At 38.4% G+C, this 16,476-nt stretch overlaps 1 protein-coding gene across 1 annotated transcript; it reads right to left on the bottom strand.

Moving 5' to 3' along the window:
* Positions 1–135: 135 nt before the first annotated feature.
* On the bottom strand, positions 136–13,952 carry Cdc42 (Cell division cycle 42). Its single transcript, XM_080279109.1, has 5 exons — positions 13,907–13,952; positions 8,842–8,966; positions 8,389–8,461; positions 7,722–7,831; positions 136–7,177 (listed from the first exon to the last, which is right to left on the bottom strand). The coding sequence occupies exons 2-5, from the start codon at positions 8,944–8,946 to the stop codon at positions 6,890–6,892; spliced, it is 576 nt and encodes a 191-aa protein (XP_080135235.1). The 5' UTR covers positions 8,947–8,966; positions 13,907–13,952; the 3' UTR covers positions 136–6,889.
* Between the last annotated feature and the right edge of the window lie 2,524 nt (positions 13,953–16,476).

Raw genomic sequence — 16,476 nt, forward strand, 5'->3', positions numbered from 1 at the left:
TATCCTGCATCCATAACCATCCTTCTGGGGAACAGGAAGTTGAGGGATACAAGTGTATCAACACCACCACATGAAGGCACCCCACTCCAGTACCTACCCTTATCTTCAAAACAAAGGACACAAAAACTTCACAGAATCAATTCCAAATGGTTTATTTGTAACTCCCTCCATAAATACCAAACGTTTTCTCAAATCATCAGGTATTATCACACTTTAAATGAAGACAAATTATCTCCGCAATCAACATGGCAGCTACAATTAATTTCACCAGCCAGTGAGTGTGGCCGAACTGTAAATATATATGACTTAGCCCTTTCAATACGATAATGCCTTTTATATTAAATCTTGCTGATGACTGACTATTTTGTTCAGCTCAGAGACACCGCACAGGGAATGGGACTGATACAATATTTCTCCCTTTACATCTACACGTCTTTCAAAAGCTGAATAAAGCTGTCAACAGGCACCAAGAGTTTAATATAAAATGTGTCATCATCAACCCCTTCAACATGATGTCTTAACTATATTCTTGCAACCACCAGACACACTTAATTTTCCCACGAAAAAGTTTGTGGATATGGGGGTCAATGTGAGTTAGTTCTACCATACCTCCTACAGTGAGAGGTCTCAAATAAGGTAAATACTGTTAAAACATCTGGTAGCAGCAAGAATACACGAGAAAAGGGCATTAACGAGCTGAATGGATTTGCCGCTTCAATCTGATTAAAGTCTTTTGCAGTCTATTCTTGCTACACCAGAGGATTTTATTCAGCACAGTGGAGATCTACTGTAGTGAAGAGGGTTTTTGAAGGCTACATCTAAACCCCTGCAGTCTAAAAGTCTCCCTTAAACATAAGTCTGGTACCAGCAAGAATTAAATATGACATCCTTGGGTTTATGGGGTCAAAGGGGTAAAAGTAGCTACTGTCCATCTGGCTTATCACCGAACGTCTGTCTGAGGCAGCAGAAACTGAGAAAATCATGGAAATACTATGACGCTTTGGATTAAACTGATTTCTTTTGTACAAAAATAATGCTTTATATCCTCGGTTCAACTAATGTACTACTGGTATTCAACAGATATCGGGCTACGTGTTTCTACTGCATCAGACAGTCAGTAATGCTACAGTGAGTCCTTGTTCAAAGTTGCCTAATTCACAGTAGTATCTCATTACAAGTCGCCCATTTAGACTGTTTTTGCTGTTCCTTGAGTCCAAGTGATGTCCTTGTTGTTCATTTAAGCTGCCACCATATAATTTTATTCAACCTAGGAAGGATCTAGCCTAGATGAAGAAGTTAGGAGCAATCCTCACCATGTAGGTCTTCCCAAAGCTAAATAAAATCATCAGGTGGCAGCAATACAGTAAGTCCTTGTTATAAGCTGGCTTTTTACAATGTTCTTTTTTGCTAATAACTCCTACACAACAATGATTCATTTTTATTTTTATTCTTGCTATCTCCAGACTACTTCATTCAGCTTAAGGAGGTTCTTTTAGAGTGGTGGGACATGATACAGCTTTCAATAATCCCTCTTCACTACTGGGGTGCTCTCTCAGGCTGAATAATACACGTCTGGAAGCAGCAAGCGTAAAAGAGCAATGAAGTCAAGCTGAAGGGGTGAAGTCCACACTATATTACAGAAAAATCATCTAGTACAGTTTGAATGCTACCTATAAAGCTAATATGCCAGTTTCCCCTAATTAAGAGTATCAACTGTACAAGAAATGTTAACAGTATCAAATGTATGGAAAATGCTGAAGGTGTGATATATTTAAGAGCATATCCCCAAAGTACCAAGCAAATGGAAAAAATGAAAAGATACTATAATATATTGGTGGAATACATCCCTACAGTATTGTACCAAGTGACTGGACAAAGTTTGTCATGATAGTTTGGTACATATCCCCAGCTTGTAACAAGGAGTGCCTGTACTCTGCACCCACACATCCAAAAACACAGCAGGTGATGCAGGACAGCAGGGTTACCATGGGGTCGGCCAAAAATACACCACTGTCACCTCCCTGCCCAAGCACTCACAGTCAGCAGAAGGCTTCTGAACTCTTGAAAGGTTTCCATTAAGAACCCTGACTTCACAGTGCCTAAAGATTTTCAAACAGAAATCTTACACCATCAATTAATAATGTGGTTATAATTTATTCCACTTGCTCAACATAAAGCTTTCTCAAATTCTACAATATTCACACAATAAACTTCGATTAATGTTTTCTTGCAAAGCTTACACAGTTTGTTGGTACTTACATTTCTTTAGATTTCTCAGTTTATTCTGGCTATCTCCCGACTCCTACACAGCTTTAGAGAAACTTTTCCAACAGGAAGGTTAGGTTTACCCTTCATTAATTCCTCCATTATGAAGAGTTTCCCCAAGCTGATTAAAATCAAAGATGAAGCAATGCAATAATACTATAAGACATCACCATCTTGATAGTATTTTCTTTTTTACTGTAATGCTTCACCCTCTTTTTTGTTCCAAAATTACAAATATTCTCAAATTTACATATTCTACTTATTCTTGGCGGACCTCAAGGTAACGCAGAACTGGCAACTTTGCTCGACTGTGTGAATGGTAACCAAGGAACCCTATGTGTTAACCTCTTCAGCCGGAGGATGATCATTCCCATTACATCCTTACCACCACTAGACGATTTTATTCTGCATCGGGGAGGGCAGGTTTTCAAACTGGATGGGAGGGATATTTTATTAACTAACCCCTCAACTGCTAATAGACATAATAATTAGCCCCTCAGCTACTAAAGGTCTGCTTCGTCATCATAACATATTTTCCCTCCTAGTCCCCCCAACCAAGTCCTTGCTATATTGAATTAAACAGTCTGGCAGCAGTGAGAAAAGACTACAAAATCCAATCCTCATGCTGAAGAGGTTAACTATTGCCCCAACTAGAATTCTAAGTTTCATTTTTTGTCGTCAGGCACACACCATATTGTAAAAAAAAAAAAAAAAATTAACAAAGATGACTCACACTGTCTTGGTGGATTACATTTACACTTGGTCTCTGAGCCCGTTAAGACCAAGCCATAACCCACTTTAACCCTCTCAGTGCGGTGATGGCTTCTTAACTTTAGGCTTGTTATCTCCAGGCAATTTTAATTCCTTGAATCCACCACCATGTATTTCTAATCTATTTCCGCAACTTTACCCATAATTCCATTGCACTTAGGAAAGAGTTCTTGTACTGAAAGGATTACTAAAGGCTACATCTAACCATGTCAGTAAAAAAAAAAAAAAAAAGGCTCCCCAAATAAAAAAAATGAAAAAAATTGCTAACTTAATGAACTGGATCCTTGATTATATCAGTCATTTTATTCTTTCTACCTTCAATTTTATTCAGTTTTAAGGGAGATGTCTAGTGGAGGGGGTTAATGAAGGCTAAATCTAACCCAGCCAGTACAAAGTCTCTCCTAAGTTGAATAAAATCATCTGATAGTAGCTACCTTCAATAAAATTAAACACGTTCTCATACTGAAGATTAATACAGCCTGAAGGTAGCAAGAGTAAAGCCAAAAAGATCACCAAGCTGGAAAAAAGGACTAAAGGAAAAAAATCTTTAAAAAAACAAAGACTTTGAACTAAGCCTATAATAAAAATAAGAAATAGTAGCTAAATACACATTACATACTGTAGGAAAAACTTACAGTAGTAGTCTGAGGCAGTTATATTCAGAAGCTCATACAAATATTAGTTTACATTTTTTTTTACTGTACCAACATTTTATTTTCACTACAGGTTAAATGTTATATGAGATGCAATAGGAAAAAAAAAATTTGGAAGTGGACAAAATTATAAAACTCTGAGGATGGAGAAAATTATAAGAAAGGTAGTGAAACAAATGGACCCAATGGAACGCCACCCTTTACGGCCAAGTGAGTTCTTTTTCCATTCTGTTCTTGCTGCTTCAAGATTATTTTATTCACATTTGGAAAGTCCTCTCATGCTGAATGGGTAAATGAAGGATCTATCTGACTTCTCCATGTAATAATAATAATAGCAATAGTAGTAGTAGTAATAATAATAATAATAATAATAACATCAATAATTCATTCATTCATCATCTAATCCTGTGTTGCCACATAACAAGTGTAGGAGCCTGAGACTAGGGAAGTTGGTCCTGACATTTAAGATGAGAGTCACCAGCCTCACTATTCCGAGTGGCATTACGTGAGCAATAAACCACAACAATAATAATAATGAGTAAAAGTTATCTGAAGGTAGCAAGAATAAAATGAAAAAATTATGTCACTGGGCTGATGTGACTGAAGGAATCAATGCACTCCCTTCAATGACATACTTATTATTCTTATTTATTATTCTTACTTGCTACCACCAGGCAAATATTTCTGATTAGGAGAGACGTTTCAAACTGAAGGAGGTAGATAGAGCCTTAATAAACAATATATATGACTCTAAGAAGCCCTTCCAAACTTGAATCAAATCATCTGGCAGCCACAAGAACAAATTTTAAAAACATCACTTGGAGTCAAGGGGTTAAATACTGTACTGTACTGCAACCTAGTTAATAATTTCTAGTAGACATGACATGAAATAATAATAAAAAAGAAAATAACTCTGAGATGACTGGAATCAGATGATGTTTTGTGTTAAAAGGAAAAATCTCTAATAACATGAAAAAAATGAAAGGGAAACTCTTAGACCTTGTAAACTGGAAGCATACCAAGTGGGAACCCGAAATTATGTAAACTTGCAAGTCAAAGTTTGTCCTCACCCTCACTTGGATGCAGGCCAGGTACTCTCATTGAACTAAGACCTATCTTTATCATATTTTGCAGTTTAAAGAATTTTCACACAGCATAAGTAAAAGTATCATCACAAACTGTTCCACAAACAGTTTAATGGAGCTTCATACTACCAGCTTAGCATTAAACTATACTGTAGTTCATTCAGTGGACCTGTTACATTTTGCAGCTTGAAGCTTTTCCACACTGCAAAAGCAGTGAAATGAAGCCTCAAACTACTACTTGGACCCTACAATAGAGTCCTCTGTTCAGTGTTGAACTCCAGAGGAAACCAACTGAGCTTTGAACTACACTACCACCTTTTAAGCACTGAATTATAATCTTAGTTCAGTGTAAAATTCTGTAGTACTTCAACTGAGGTTCAAATTACCACCTTAACAATAAACTAAAGGGCTTTGTTCAATGTGAAATCCTGGCCTGGACTTCTCTCCTGTCAATGGTAGAGGCTAAGGTGAGCATAAACTACAGCCAACAAGTGTACACAGGATACACAGGCCTTATTGGCAAGGTTGGGATGGGAGGATTTGTAAACCCTTCAATACAATGATATCTTGCTTTATTCTGTTCTTGCTACCACTAGACCCTTTATGCACTGGAGGAGTAAGATGTAGGCTTCATGAATGGCTTCACTGCAAAAGACCTCCCCAAAAGTTTAAGAAAATTGACTGTTGAATGCATGATTCAGATACTGTACATGAGATGTCGTTTTATATTTTACTCTTGCTATTACTATGTTGTTTTACTCGGTTGGGGGAGACCTCTTGTGATGATGACATTTAAGGAAATTCATTCTTATTCCCAGAGTGTCACAAATCTTTCCTAAATCTACTCAAAATGGTCTTGCAGTAACTGGAATAGAAAAATCAGACACCACAGTGAACTGGGTTAAAGGAAATGTAAGCTGGATGTGAAGGTTTGAGGACAAGGCTTTGGGAGGTCAGGATGGGCTGGAATGAGCAAACCTTTCCAATATTACAGCCTACGCTTGAGTCTGGGGTCGGATGAGGTTGACGTGGGGACAACAAGATTTCAGGTGGGGAACATAGCCTGCCATTGCTTGAAATACAGGGCATATTAACAAGGTGTGGAGGGTTGAGAGAGGGGCGAGAGGGGCTGTGGGTATATAACTGGGATAAGGGCACAGGTATGGGACAAGGAAGGATATGGAAAGGAGAGTTTAAGGTAGTACAAGAGAATTTTATTAAGGAATGGAATGGGAGGAGGGTATAGGAAAACAGACACAGAAGAGACATGGGACTGTAAATTGGATATCAAGAAAGTCGAAGGGGTATGGACAGTGGCTGAAAATTTATATATGGGGGGGGGGGGTTAAGGTAAGAACACAATGAAAGTATGGACAAATGGGAGGGATTAAATGGACAGGACAGTGATAGGCAAAATACAAACAAGAGGCAATGATAACAAGGAACAAGGAGAGGTACTGTATGAAGAGAAAGCAAGGTTAATGAACAACAAGACAAGGAGAGGTCAATGAGGGAACATGAAAGGTATGGAGAACACAATGAAGGTTGGGGTGAAAGGAAAAATACAGGCAGGACAAGAATACGTATCACACAAAGAGAAGGTAAGGTTAATGAAGGACTAGGGAGGGAATGGAAAAGACAAGGACAGGTCAATGAGAAGGACATGACAGGCAACGGTGCATCGTGGAACAGGAGGTTGTGCGAGACGTCTTATCAACAACGCACAAGACAGCCCTTCCACCCACAGTCTACAAGATTCTTGTGCTTATAGGGGGATTTTCTTTGATATAACTTTTCCCCTTGAGGAGTACAGCCCCAAAAAGCTGCAACTGTATTATTTTTCATTTTTTTAAAAGCTTCACTCACCCACAATTAAATACAAACTTTGGCATCTTCCTTCATATACACCACCAGGACACCATCAAAATACATATAAAAAACTGACATGCATTCCTATAACAATTGACAAGTTATCCAGTTTTTAAAGGCATTGCGACTCCACTAGACACCCACCAACCTCACTCTTGAAGGCAATCCTCCTGAATGCTCTCTGGGATCCTTGAAGGAAATCCTCATACCTTGGATATTTTGGGGCTCCTCCTCTACTCCTGAACCCTACAGGACCACACACTTCCTCCGTTTCTGTGGCTCTGGGGGTTCTAAGGCCGCCAGGATCGCTTCGTCAAAAACATTCTTGAGCCCCTTTTGCGTGAGGGCTGAACATTCCACGTACTTGACTGCCTTAAGCTCGCGGCTTAGTTTGTCTCCCTGTTCATATGTTATGGGCTTCTGTTTGTTTTTGGCCAATTTCTCCACAGTTGCCGCATCATCCCGCAAGTCAATCTGTGTCCCCACCAAGAGGAATGGTGTCTTCTGGCAGTGATGGGTTATTTCTGGCACCCACTGTGGACAAATTTTAAAAATTAGTTTTTAAATACAGTACTGGACTTCAGTAATTAATGATGTACAATGAGAAAGATGCACGTAAAAGGATGGCAGCGTCACTATCACAAGTCCTCATTATACATCACAAATTTGTTCCATATTATCTGTTTTTTCACACAACCAGTATCAAATGAGAATTTGGGGAAACAAACAAATCAGCTTTTTATTTAACTTGCAACAGAACTTCAACTGGCAATCTCTTTATAATGTAGTATATAATGTACTTCAGAACACGCAAGGGGAATATTCTATTTTGAAACTGAATTTCTTTTGTTATTTTTGCTAAACCACATCCACAGTAAACTAAGAAAAATGCTGATTCAAGTTCCACTGGTATTTATCATGATGATCTGCCAGTTTTCACCAGTTTATAAACCAAGTGTATGGAAAAATTTGTGAGAGTTTGGTAAACACCCTTGGCTTCATGAGACTGTATTTGATTTACATATAACAAGATCTGCCTGAAAAGTTCATATACATCTCCCTATCTCACTACGCTTACCTTTTCCTTGACATTCTCAAATGATGAAGGTGAGACTACAGAGAAACAGACTAGGAAAACGTCGGTCTGGGGGTAACTGAGCGGTCGAAGTCTATCATAGTCCTCTTGTCCTGAAATGTATGGAAGTTTTAAAGCACAGTGCACAAAATAATGTTTCTTCACTACTCCTGTCCTGAATACAACATGAACAATTTTCAAAAAATAATTCCAGAAACCTTCTCAAGTAAACTCATGCTGAGGATAGGGTGGTAAAGAGGTAAGATTACTAAGTCCCAAGATCAATTCCAAGCTTTAAGGACTTGTATTTAGTTAAAACAGCCTTAAATGGCCTTTCACAATCACCCATCATCTCATAAAAACATCCCTTTTTGTTATACCATTAAGACACAAGGAAGCCATGAGGCCATGCGCTGTATCTTAATCCCTCTTTCAACACTAAATGTAATATTCTAAGGGGAGGAAGGAGTAATGCTTCATACAATAAAATATGCCAGACAAAAGAAAACACAATAATACTTAGTACTGTATTGTAATAAGAAGACTAATATTCATAATGTAAATGTAACTTGTTTTATAGTTTCTTCCACAATATGACTGTACTAAGTCAGGGTACTTTTCTCACAGTGACAAAGTAAAACATTACAGTAAACACAATCAAAGAGTTTACCTGCTGTATCAAAAAGGCCTAATGTGTAAGGTTCTCCACCAATCATCACTGTGACAGCATAGTTGTCAAATACCTGAAATAAAATACAATGGTTCAGTTGTACAAGAGTGGCTCGTCAAATTGTAAATACTATACACAAAATATCTCCATTATACCAAGCTTCACAATATTTTTCCACTGCCCCAAGCCCACACTGCGGGATTATCTTAAAATGGGTGGTTTCAAGCACTTTTTATCATAACCTGCATCACAATACAGAACTTCAGTATCACAATACAGTATGGTCCCACACAAAGGCACCTAAACACATGAGATGCAGGACTAAGAAGAGGAAACAAGTAATCACCGGTACTCTAACATTATCTCTAGGGACTGGAGAAAAGAAGAAAAGAGTAACAGAAGAAAGTGGAGGGAAAAATGAAAAGAATGCAAAAGCATGTAAGACATCATTACCGTAGGTACATATTCTGAAGGGAACTTGTTGGTTGTGTAGGAGATGAGCAGGCAGGTTTTACCTACCGCTCCATCCCCTACCACCACGCACTTGATTGTCTGCATCTTACACTATTCCCAGCTACCTGAAAGACAAAATACACATTAATTTTTAGGTGGCATTACATGACGTTACAAGGCTCCCTAACTACATACAGTATACACTCAAAAAAGGAGTTAATCAATTTATGGGTCTGAGCCAATAATAAGGAGACAAAGAGCATAAAGACATGCCACACCCTGCAGGATTGTGCAAAAATCAAACACACAAATCAAAATCACTGTGGCACAGCCCAATATCCTTGGAGGTTACGGTACTTGTTCAACACATCTGGCAGCAATAACGTTACCCATCCTATCAGTGCAGGAGGCTTTGTGATGTCACTTCTCCAGTAGCCACTGTGGCAGACGTTAACCCACAACCTTGAAACATGATGGCTCTCGGTATTACTTTAATACACCATTAGCATCATTCTCACCCCAATTCCCATTTAACAATAGGGTTAGGTAGGATCCAGACACAAGAAACAGGAAAGTATAGCTGTGGGTGAACTATCAACATCCTACCCAGTGAAATGGGTGCCACAATCATTCCAGCCCTTAAAATTGTGACTCCACCTCAAAAACACAAACACAACCATAAACAACTTTTCTTATACTGTATTTCAAACTGGATGCATTAACCTGATCATTACTATGGTGGTACCATTCTTAAGTGGCGGTTTGGGTGGGGCACGAACCTCTGTACAGTGTTGCCACGTGTTCCATACCCGCTATGTGAACGGCTCTGGTATATGTAATAGGCATCACAATAAGAAAAACACATAAAAATATGCTAGTAACGTGTGTATTATAATATATGAAAGAACAATACACTTCTTATGCGTAAAATATTTATACAGCAATACAGAAACGTGGCATAAATATTTTACAGTGTGCTTAAAAAAAAAAAGTAGTCACTTTTATTGGCTGTTACCGTATTTCTGGGGTTGGTAATAATGTCACAATTATGATTATAAGATAATGTGCAGGAATATAAGTAAAAATATGTCAATTTCTTAGTAAAAAAAAATAATAATACATCAAACCCTCGTGAGCGGCAACACTCACACACACCCAGTCCCACCTGGCCAGAGCTTCCTCTATCCTAGGCCTGTTTGGGGACACCTCTTAAAAAAAAACGCGCCAAGACTTTTACCTCCTGGGTGGTGCGGAAATAAAGTCAAATTTACAATATGTACATTATAACGTAAAAGAAAATAACCAAAATGTATCCTAAAATACCACAGATGAGAGAGAGAGAGAGAGAGAGAGAGGGGGGGGGGCAGACCAGGGGCAGTGTTGAGTGAAGCTGAGTGAGAGATGGAGGAAGGGAGGGAACGAAGGAGGGAGAGAGTGATTGAATGAAAACAAATCATGGCGTCACAATAGTGAGGTCATCTGGCGCCATATGTAAAACAATAATATTTTTAAATATAATTAGATAGAATATAAAACAAAATAAAGAAATGAAAGCACAAGTTTATAAGACATAAAAGAAACAAAATTCCCTAGGGTGACGCACATCTCCCCCCAGGAGAGAGAGAGAGAGAGAGAGAGAGAGAGAGAGAGAGAGAGAGAGAGAGAGAGAGGCATCGCGGGTATGGAAAACGCGGCAACACTGTACAGTACAGAGGTTCGTGCCCCACCCAAACCGCCACTTAAGAATGGTACCACCATAGATGTGTGTCCTATATTGAATAAGGTCATCTGGTAGCAGAATGGATCAAATTCCATAATGTCATCACAATGAAAAATGAACTCTTCAGTCCAACGATGTAGTTTTATTTTTACTATCTTCAGGCAATTCAATTCAATTTTACAATGATGTTCAGCAATGAAAGGGCTTATCTCGGCCATCTCTAACCCCTCTAGTTTGAAAACTAATCTGTAACCTTCTTAAGTGTCTGGTAGCAGCAAGAATAAATTGCTAAATATGTCATCAGGCTGATGGGGTTAATGCATAAATCAATTTCTGTTCCATTCATGCCCTCTACATCCCATTCATAACATCATCAACCTTAAGGTATTTGTCCAATGGTGAATAAAAGACTTACAGTACAAGGGATATTAAGGGTTTGAATACAATGCACTGCAAATCCTTTTTACATCCACTGACTCTTTACTGTACCCTTTACTGGCATGTAAAATGGGCTTAAAATAGAAAGGGTGGGGGGTGGGGGGGCTAAAATGTCATAAAAATCTCTTAGTAATGAAAACTGAGGAATAAATTTATTTAAGCCTACACATTAATATCTGACACTATACACAGTGTACAGTACTAGTGATCACATTTATACTGCACTGTTATGTGAGATGGATGATTTCTTTATAAATGTTAAATTAATTACTGGGTACCAGTAATTAATAAATGGATGATGATGTAACACTGAAACACTTCCTGTGACTCACATAACAGGAAACTACCCAAGCCAAACCTAACAGGATCTAACTAAGCTGTGAAAGTTGCAACCTTCCTACTGTCCTTCAAACATCATTGCAAATCTCCACTACCATTTCATAAAGGCATCCCTTGTTACACAACTGATGAAGATACAATAGTCTGGATACAATGGCTCTTCTCTGCAATATCATGGAACTGTTCAGACTTACAATTGCAAGTCTTAACCTTCAAGTGATAAATTATACACTGCTCACGGAGTGCTGCTTATTCATTTAATCATTCGTTCATCATCTAATTCAGTGTGGCCACATGAGGAGTGCTTCTCCTCCAATCAGCTGATTATTATTATCATTATCATTATTATTATTAATATTATTTGACAACTGACACACGTACAAAGTTTCCTAAACCTCTGCTGCTTTTATAGCTATGTTTTTAACTCCAACAGCTATCAAACACTTCAAAGGACAAAACTATATTGAATACGGTATGAAAAATTTTACAGTAAACCAAATCATCTGACTTATTTCATTGCTGTGGCAATTATTAAAGTTAGAAACCATTGTGAGCATGGCATGGGTCAAAGTCTTCTGCCACTTGTAATTTTCCTATTGTACTGTATGTCTACAACATACAATACTCTGCCAATGTTGAAGTTACATCCTTGAAAACGTTCATGCAGGGGGAATTCCACACACTGGGGAAGTACTGTGTTTGGTGGAAATCCCAAGAAAAAATTACATCAGCAAACAAGTAAAATACTGGGAAACATGTCACTTTGGCACATAGTTCTTCCAGCACTAATCACTCTGGCCCCTACTTTTACCAGTCCTATTCACTGGGGTCTCCCTAATAGTCTGATATAGAAATGTTTCCTACAAGAGTGTTTGTTTAGGTTAGTTAGGCTGGAGTGACTAGGGTGTGGGGCTGGTGTGACTAGGGTGGACTGCCAGAGTGACTAGGGCCAGTAAAATTAGGAGCCAGAGTGACCTGAAATTCATCTGGCCATCCAACCCTCAATTAACCTTCCCCCACACCTCTCACTCCTGGGTTTAATTACCAAGAAGGATAAGCTTAATCCTCTCACAACACATCTGTATTTATGCTGTGTATTTTACCCACTGCAATTACTCATGAAAATTTTTTTTTTTTCTTTCCCACTCAATGTCATAGTGACAGGCTAAGCAAGCAGTGATGATTTTTTATAGTTGCATAAAAAAGGCTTCAATTTAGTTATGGACATTAAACTTTTCAAAATATCTCTTTCCTTCAAATAAAAAAAAAAAAAAAAAATTGCTTGCATCAGAGGAAAGAAGCATTATCTCACAACTGGTTTTAAAAGGCTGACAAGCTATATCATTCATTCATTGCCAGCCATGTATCCCAAAAGGGGTGGTCAAGGGCTTAGAGTTAATTGTTTTACAGGGAGGGGCACTAATCCTCCACCAACCCCACTTGACACGTAGGGAGAACGTTATGCCAATAGCATCTGGTGTTCCCAGGCGGTCACCCATCCAAGTACTAACCAGACCCAACGTTATGATAGGCATATATAAGAAAACTCGAAGCAGGAAATAATAACCTCAGAGATAAGTGATAGCCCATGCAAATTCTCCGTCTATTCAAACATCCTCACAATCAGAAGGATTATATATCTCACTGCAGCCCAATGAACTTAGGAATTATTACCATTGCACAGCCTTATTACTGTAATGAATATGGCACAAACAACCTGTCAAGACCTATCCGAAAGCAGGACTTGTTTCACTAATCCTCAAGTTGTGCAAACCTTCATAATGACATACTAAACAAACCTACCGGTAATTATGTTACACCTGTATGTGAAAGCTATGTTCTTTGGTCCTAACCTTGGCATCATTTGGTCTTAAGTTACAAAAAAAAGTTTTCCTGCTTAGTTCAGATGTTCTTTGGTATGATTTGTGTTGTATTAAATGGAGAGAGATGAATCAATACTCTCAATAACTACTCAAATCCTCCCTAGCCTGGTTGCCTATGAATGAAAGCTTGTTGTCATATGAGTCACCCCTTTACCCACTTGACTACCCTGCCCACAAACTCTACTAAAAACCAAGCCAACTATTCCATACCCATACATACTTCCTACAATCATCATTCAAAATAAACATGAATAGACATCCTTCTTTTACGAACCAAAATTGGGCGTCAGTAAAGAAAATTAGATGTCAAAATTACCGATGAAAGTAAAACTCCGAGCAGACGAGAGCTGCAAGTACTTTCAAACTTTTTCTAAACAAATAACTTTTCCTCGACTTTATATACACCTTCCAAAATATTCATGGTTCACATATCTTCATTTCCAAATATGCCAACAACGACAAGAGCCCCTACTATCACTTATGACATTTATTTTCTCGGTTAGTTGATATTATTCAGCCATCTTGAGGAGCCCCGCCTATCGTATTTCCAAACTCAGGGCTCGAACATCACTTTAAATTATGTCCACTAACTCGCAGGACATAGCCAATGGACACCGTAGTTCCTCTGGGGGCCGGGAGTAGGGTGAAAAGCGTAATAAAAGAGATAATAAGGGGAATGCCTCACCAGCTGGGCGTAGTTCATCAATATACAACTACGGTAGCTACTGCCCTCTAGCCACCATCAGACACAACACTACACCGTCTGCCACCCAACTGGATTGGATCCACAATTTAATTTTATTTTATATATACTTCCCACTCATCATCTCAATTTATCTCTAATATATTCATAAAAATGTCTAAGCCACAGCTAGTAAATTGTGAAATCATCCTGGCATTGAAATTACGATAATCATTCAATTTTAATATGCAGACGAATCTTCGCCTTCGTAAAGAGCTGTTCATTGCTTACTATACACTCTGTTTACTCAAGGTAGGTGTAAAATTCCCATCCCTGTATCTTGAATGCTGAGCCGTGATGATAGATCAACACTAGAAATATGGTGCTAGTTACGAAAAAGTGCCACACACAATATGCAGACCGAGAGTGTTGTTCTGTCATTTGAGCTGAGGGGGGGAGGGGGACAGGGTAGGCACGTACGAGAAAGTGCTTCCTCTACCACGTCTGCATTCCGGATGATAACCACTGTTCTTATAGGCCAGTGTATCTGCATGGGCTACCACCTTCGAAAGTGACGGCCCTCTTTGGTGGGTTTGGGGGTGGAGGGGTGGGAAAGGCGAGCCAAGATGGATGCTGTAAGCCTCCTCCGGTAAATACTTTAAGGCCAATATGTGGTCATATGCAGTGAGTAGTAGATATCACAGCACTATTTCGAGATTCAGGATGCAATATTCCCAACACACAGACCCCCCCCCCGATCCCACCCCCTAATGACACAGTCCCTCCCCTAATGACACAATCCCACCCATAATGATGCGATCCCACCCATAATGACACAATTCCACCTCCAATGACACAGTCCCACTCCAAATGACACAATCCCACCCCAAATGACCCGATCCCACCCCTGATGACCCGATCCTACTCCTAATTACCCGATCCCACCCCTAATGACACAATCCCACCCCTAATGACACAATCCCAACCATGTAGTATTGCGCTGATTAGAGTATAGCATACAGTACTTTGGACTGAATAATCTGTAGTCAATGTTGATGGATGTATCGACATTTAGTGTATTTTCTGAGAGAGAGAGAGAGAGAGAGAGAGAGAGAGAGAGAGAGAGAGAGAGAGAGAGAGAGAGAGAAAGGCTTTTAAATCTCGCGGTTCAACTCTTCTATTCTCAACCTCGGTGTTTTATTTGTTCTCGTATATCGATTGGTTTCTTAACATTTCCGTATAGGCAGGAAATAAGTATGAAAACTATACTACCAAAATTTAAGGAAAAGAAACAGTTGTTGCGTGATAAACATTTTTTTCCTTTACATTTACGACCAGCGCTCTCACTTTTAGGGATTTTGTCCCTAGATTGGAACTTTTCAGTACATTTAGTGACAAACTTAGGGATTTTGTATTTTTAGGGATTTTTTGGTGATTTTTGGTCATATTTAGTGATTATTTGGGGATTTTTGCTTATTATGTGTTATAATTGACATAGAATGCCCTCAATAATTATTTATATGGATTACATATATTTTTATACATATACAGAATATCATACTATATACAATATATTGCTGAAAATTAGTGCCAGGAGCATATTACACGTTACAGTATTATTTTTGTTAAACTGATGCTTTAATTTGGATTAAATCAACCAGTTCCTGGGTTGTACCTGAAACTGTGATTCTTTTAGTCATATGGAGTGAAAGTAAACCAGCCTTTTTCAACTTGTTCTCCATAACTGATCCCCTTCCTTCAATCATTCCTCTCTCTCTCTCTCTCTCTCTCTCTCTCTCTTTGTTTATATCTTTATTCCCTCTCCCTTATCTTTCTCTCCCATTCAGTTAGCCATAATTTCCTCTCATTTACATTCCTGCCTTGTGTGAAGCAATTGGTCTTCTTCAGCTTCCTTATTTCTTCTGTTCTTACACTATGATGATAATAGTCTGTATACTTACTTCTCGCCTTCATTCCCCCCTTCTCTTCATTAATTTATATCTATGCAGCCTATTTATTAGTGTTTTCTTCCTTCATATCTCCTTCAGCTATTTATATCTATGTCTTTCTTTTTACTCTGTTCCCTTACTCTTTTTCTTCTCTTACTCCTATCTTCCTACTTTTTTTTATCCATCTTTCTTCTTCACCTCTCCATTCATTCTTTACTTCTGCTGCCTTTATTTTAACTCTCATGCTTTTCTTCATTTTTATCTTTCAGCCGTCTAGTCAGAAATAGGATTTCATTTCATTTTAGTAGGTCTATGCTGCAAGTTCCTAGACCCAGAGGTTTCACTTTGGTAAAACAATACTGAGTGAGGGCTTTTTGAATTTATATTTATCAATTTGCAGACTGTCTCCTGTAACCAAAGCAGAGCTATAATTTATACTCTTCATTGGTTCATTGATTAAATTTACGTAACTGATGCTTGATACTGAAAAAAATATACCTCATGTGTATTAAAAAAATTGTGTTATTATTTCATAAAATAGTATTTTTCTATGTGTAAGTACATTTATATTGGTATTTTATATTTGGGGATTTTTTGTCCAATCTGGGGATTTTTTGCACCAAA

Source organism: Coenobita brevimanus, chromosome 77, assembly GCF_032717465.1.
Source record: "Coenobita brevimanus isolate Jiangsu-jjx chromosome 77, ASM3271746v2, whole genome shotgun sequence".
NCBI lineage: Eukaryota > Metazoa > Arthropoda > Malacostraca > Decapoda > Coenobitidae > Coenobita > Coenobita brevimanus.

Bases quoted from the DNA above. Each gene is read 5' to 3' on its own strand.
- Cdc42 (XM_080279109.1), bottom strand. From the start codon at position 8,946: ATGCAGACAATCAAGTGCGTGGTGGTAGGGGATGGAGCGGTAGGTAAA. The intron at 8,462-8,841 runs GTAATGATGTCT...ATTTTATTTCAG, and splicing joins CTTCAGAATATGTACCTACG to GTATTTGACAACTATGCTGT. The intron at 7,178-7,721 runs GTAAGCGTAGTG...ATTTGTCCACAG, and splicing joins TTGAGAATGTCAAGGAAAAG to TGGGTGCCAGAAATAACCCA.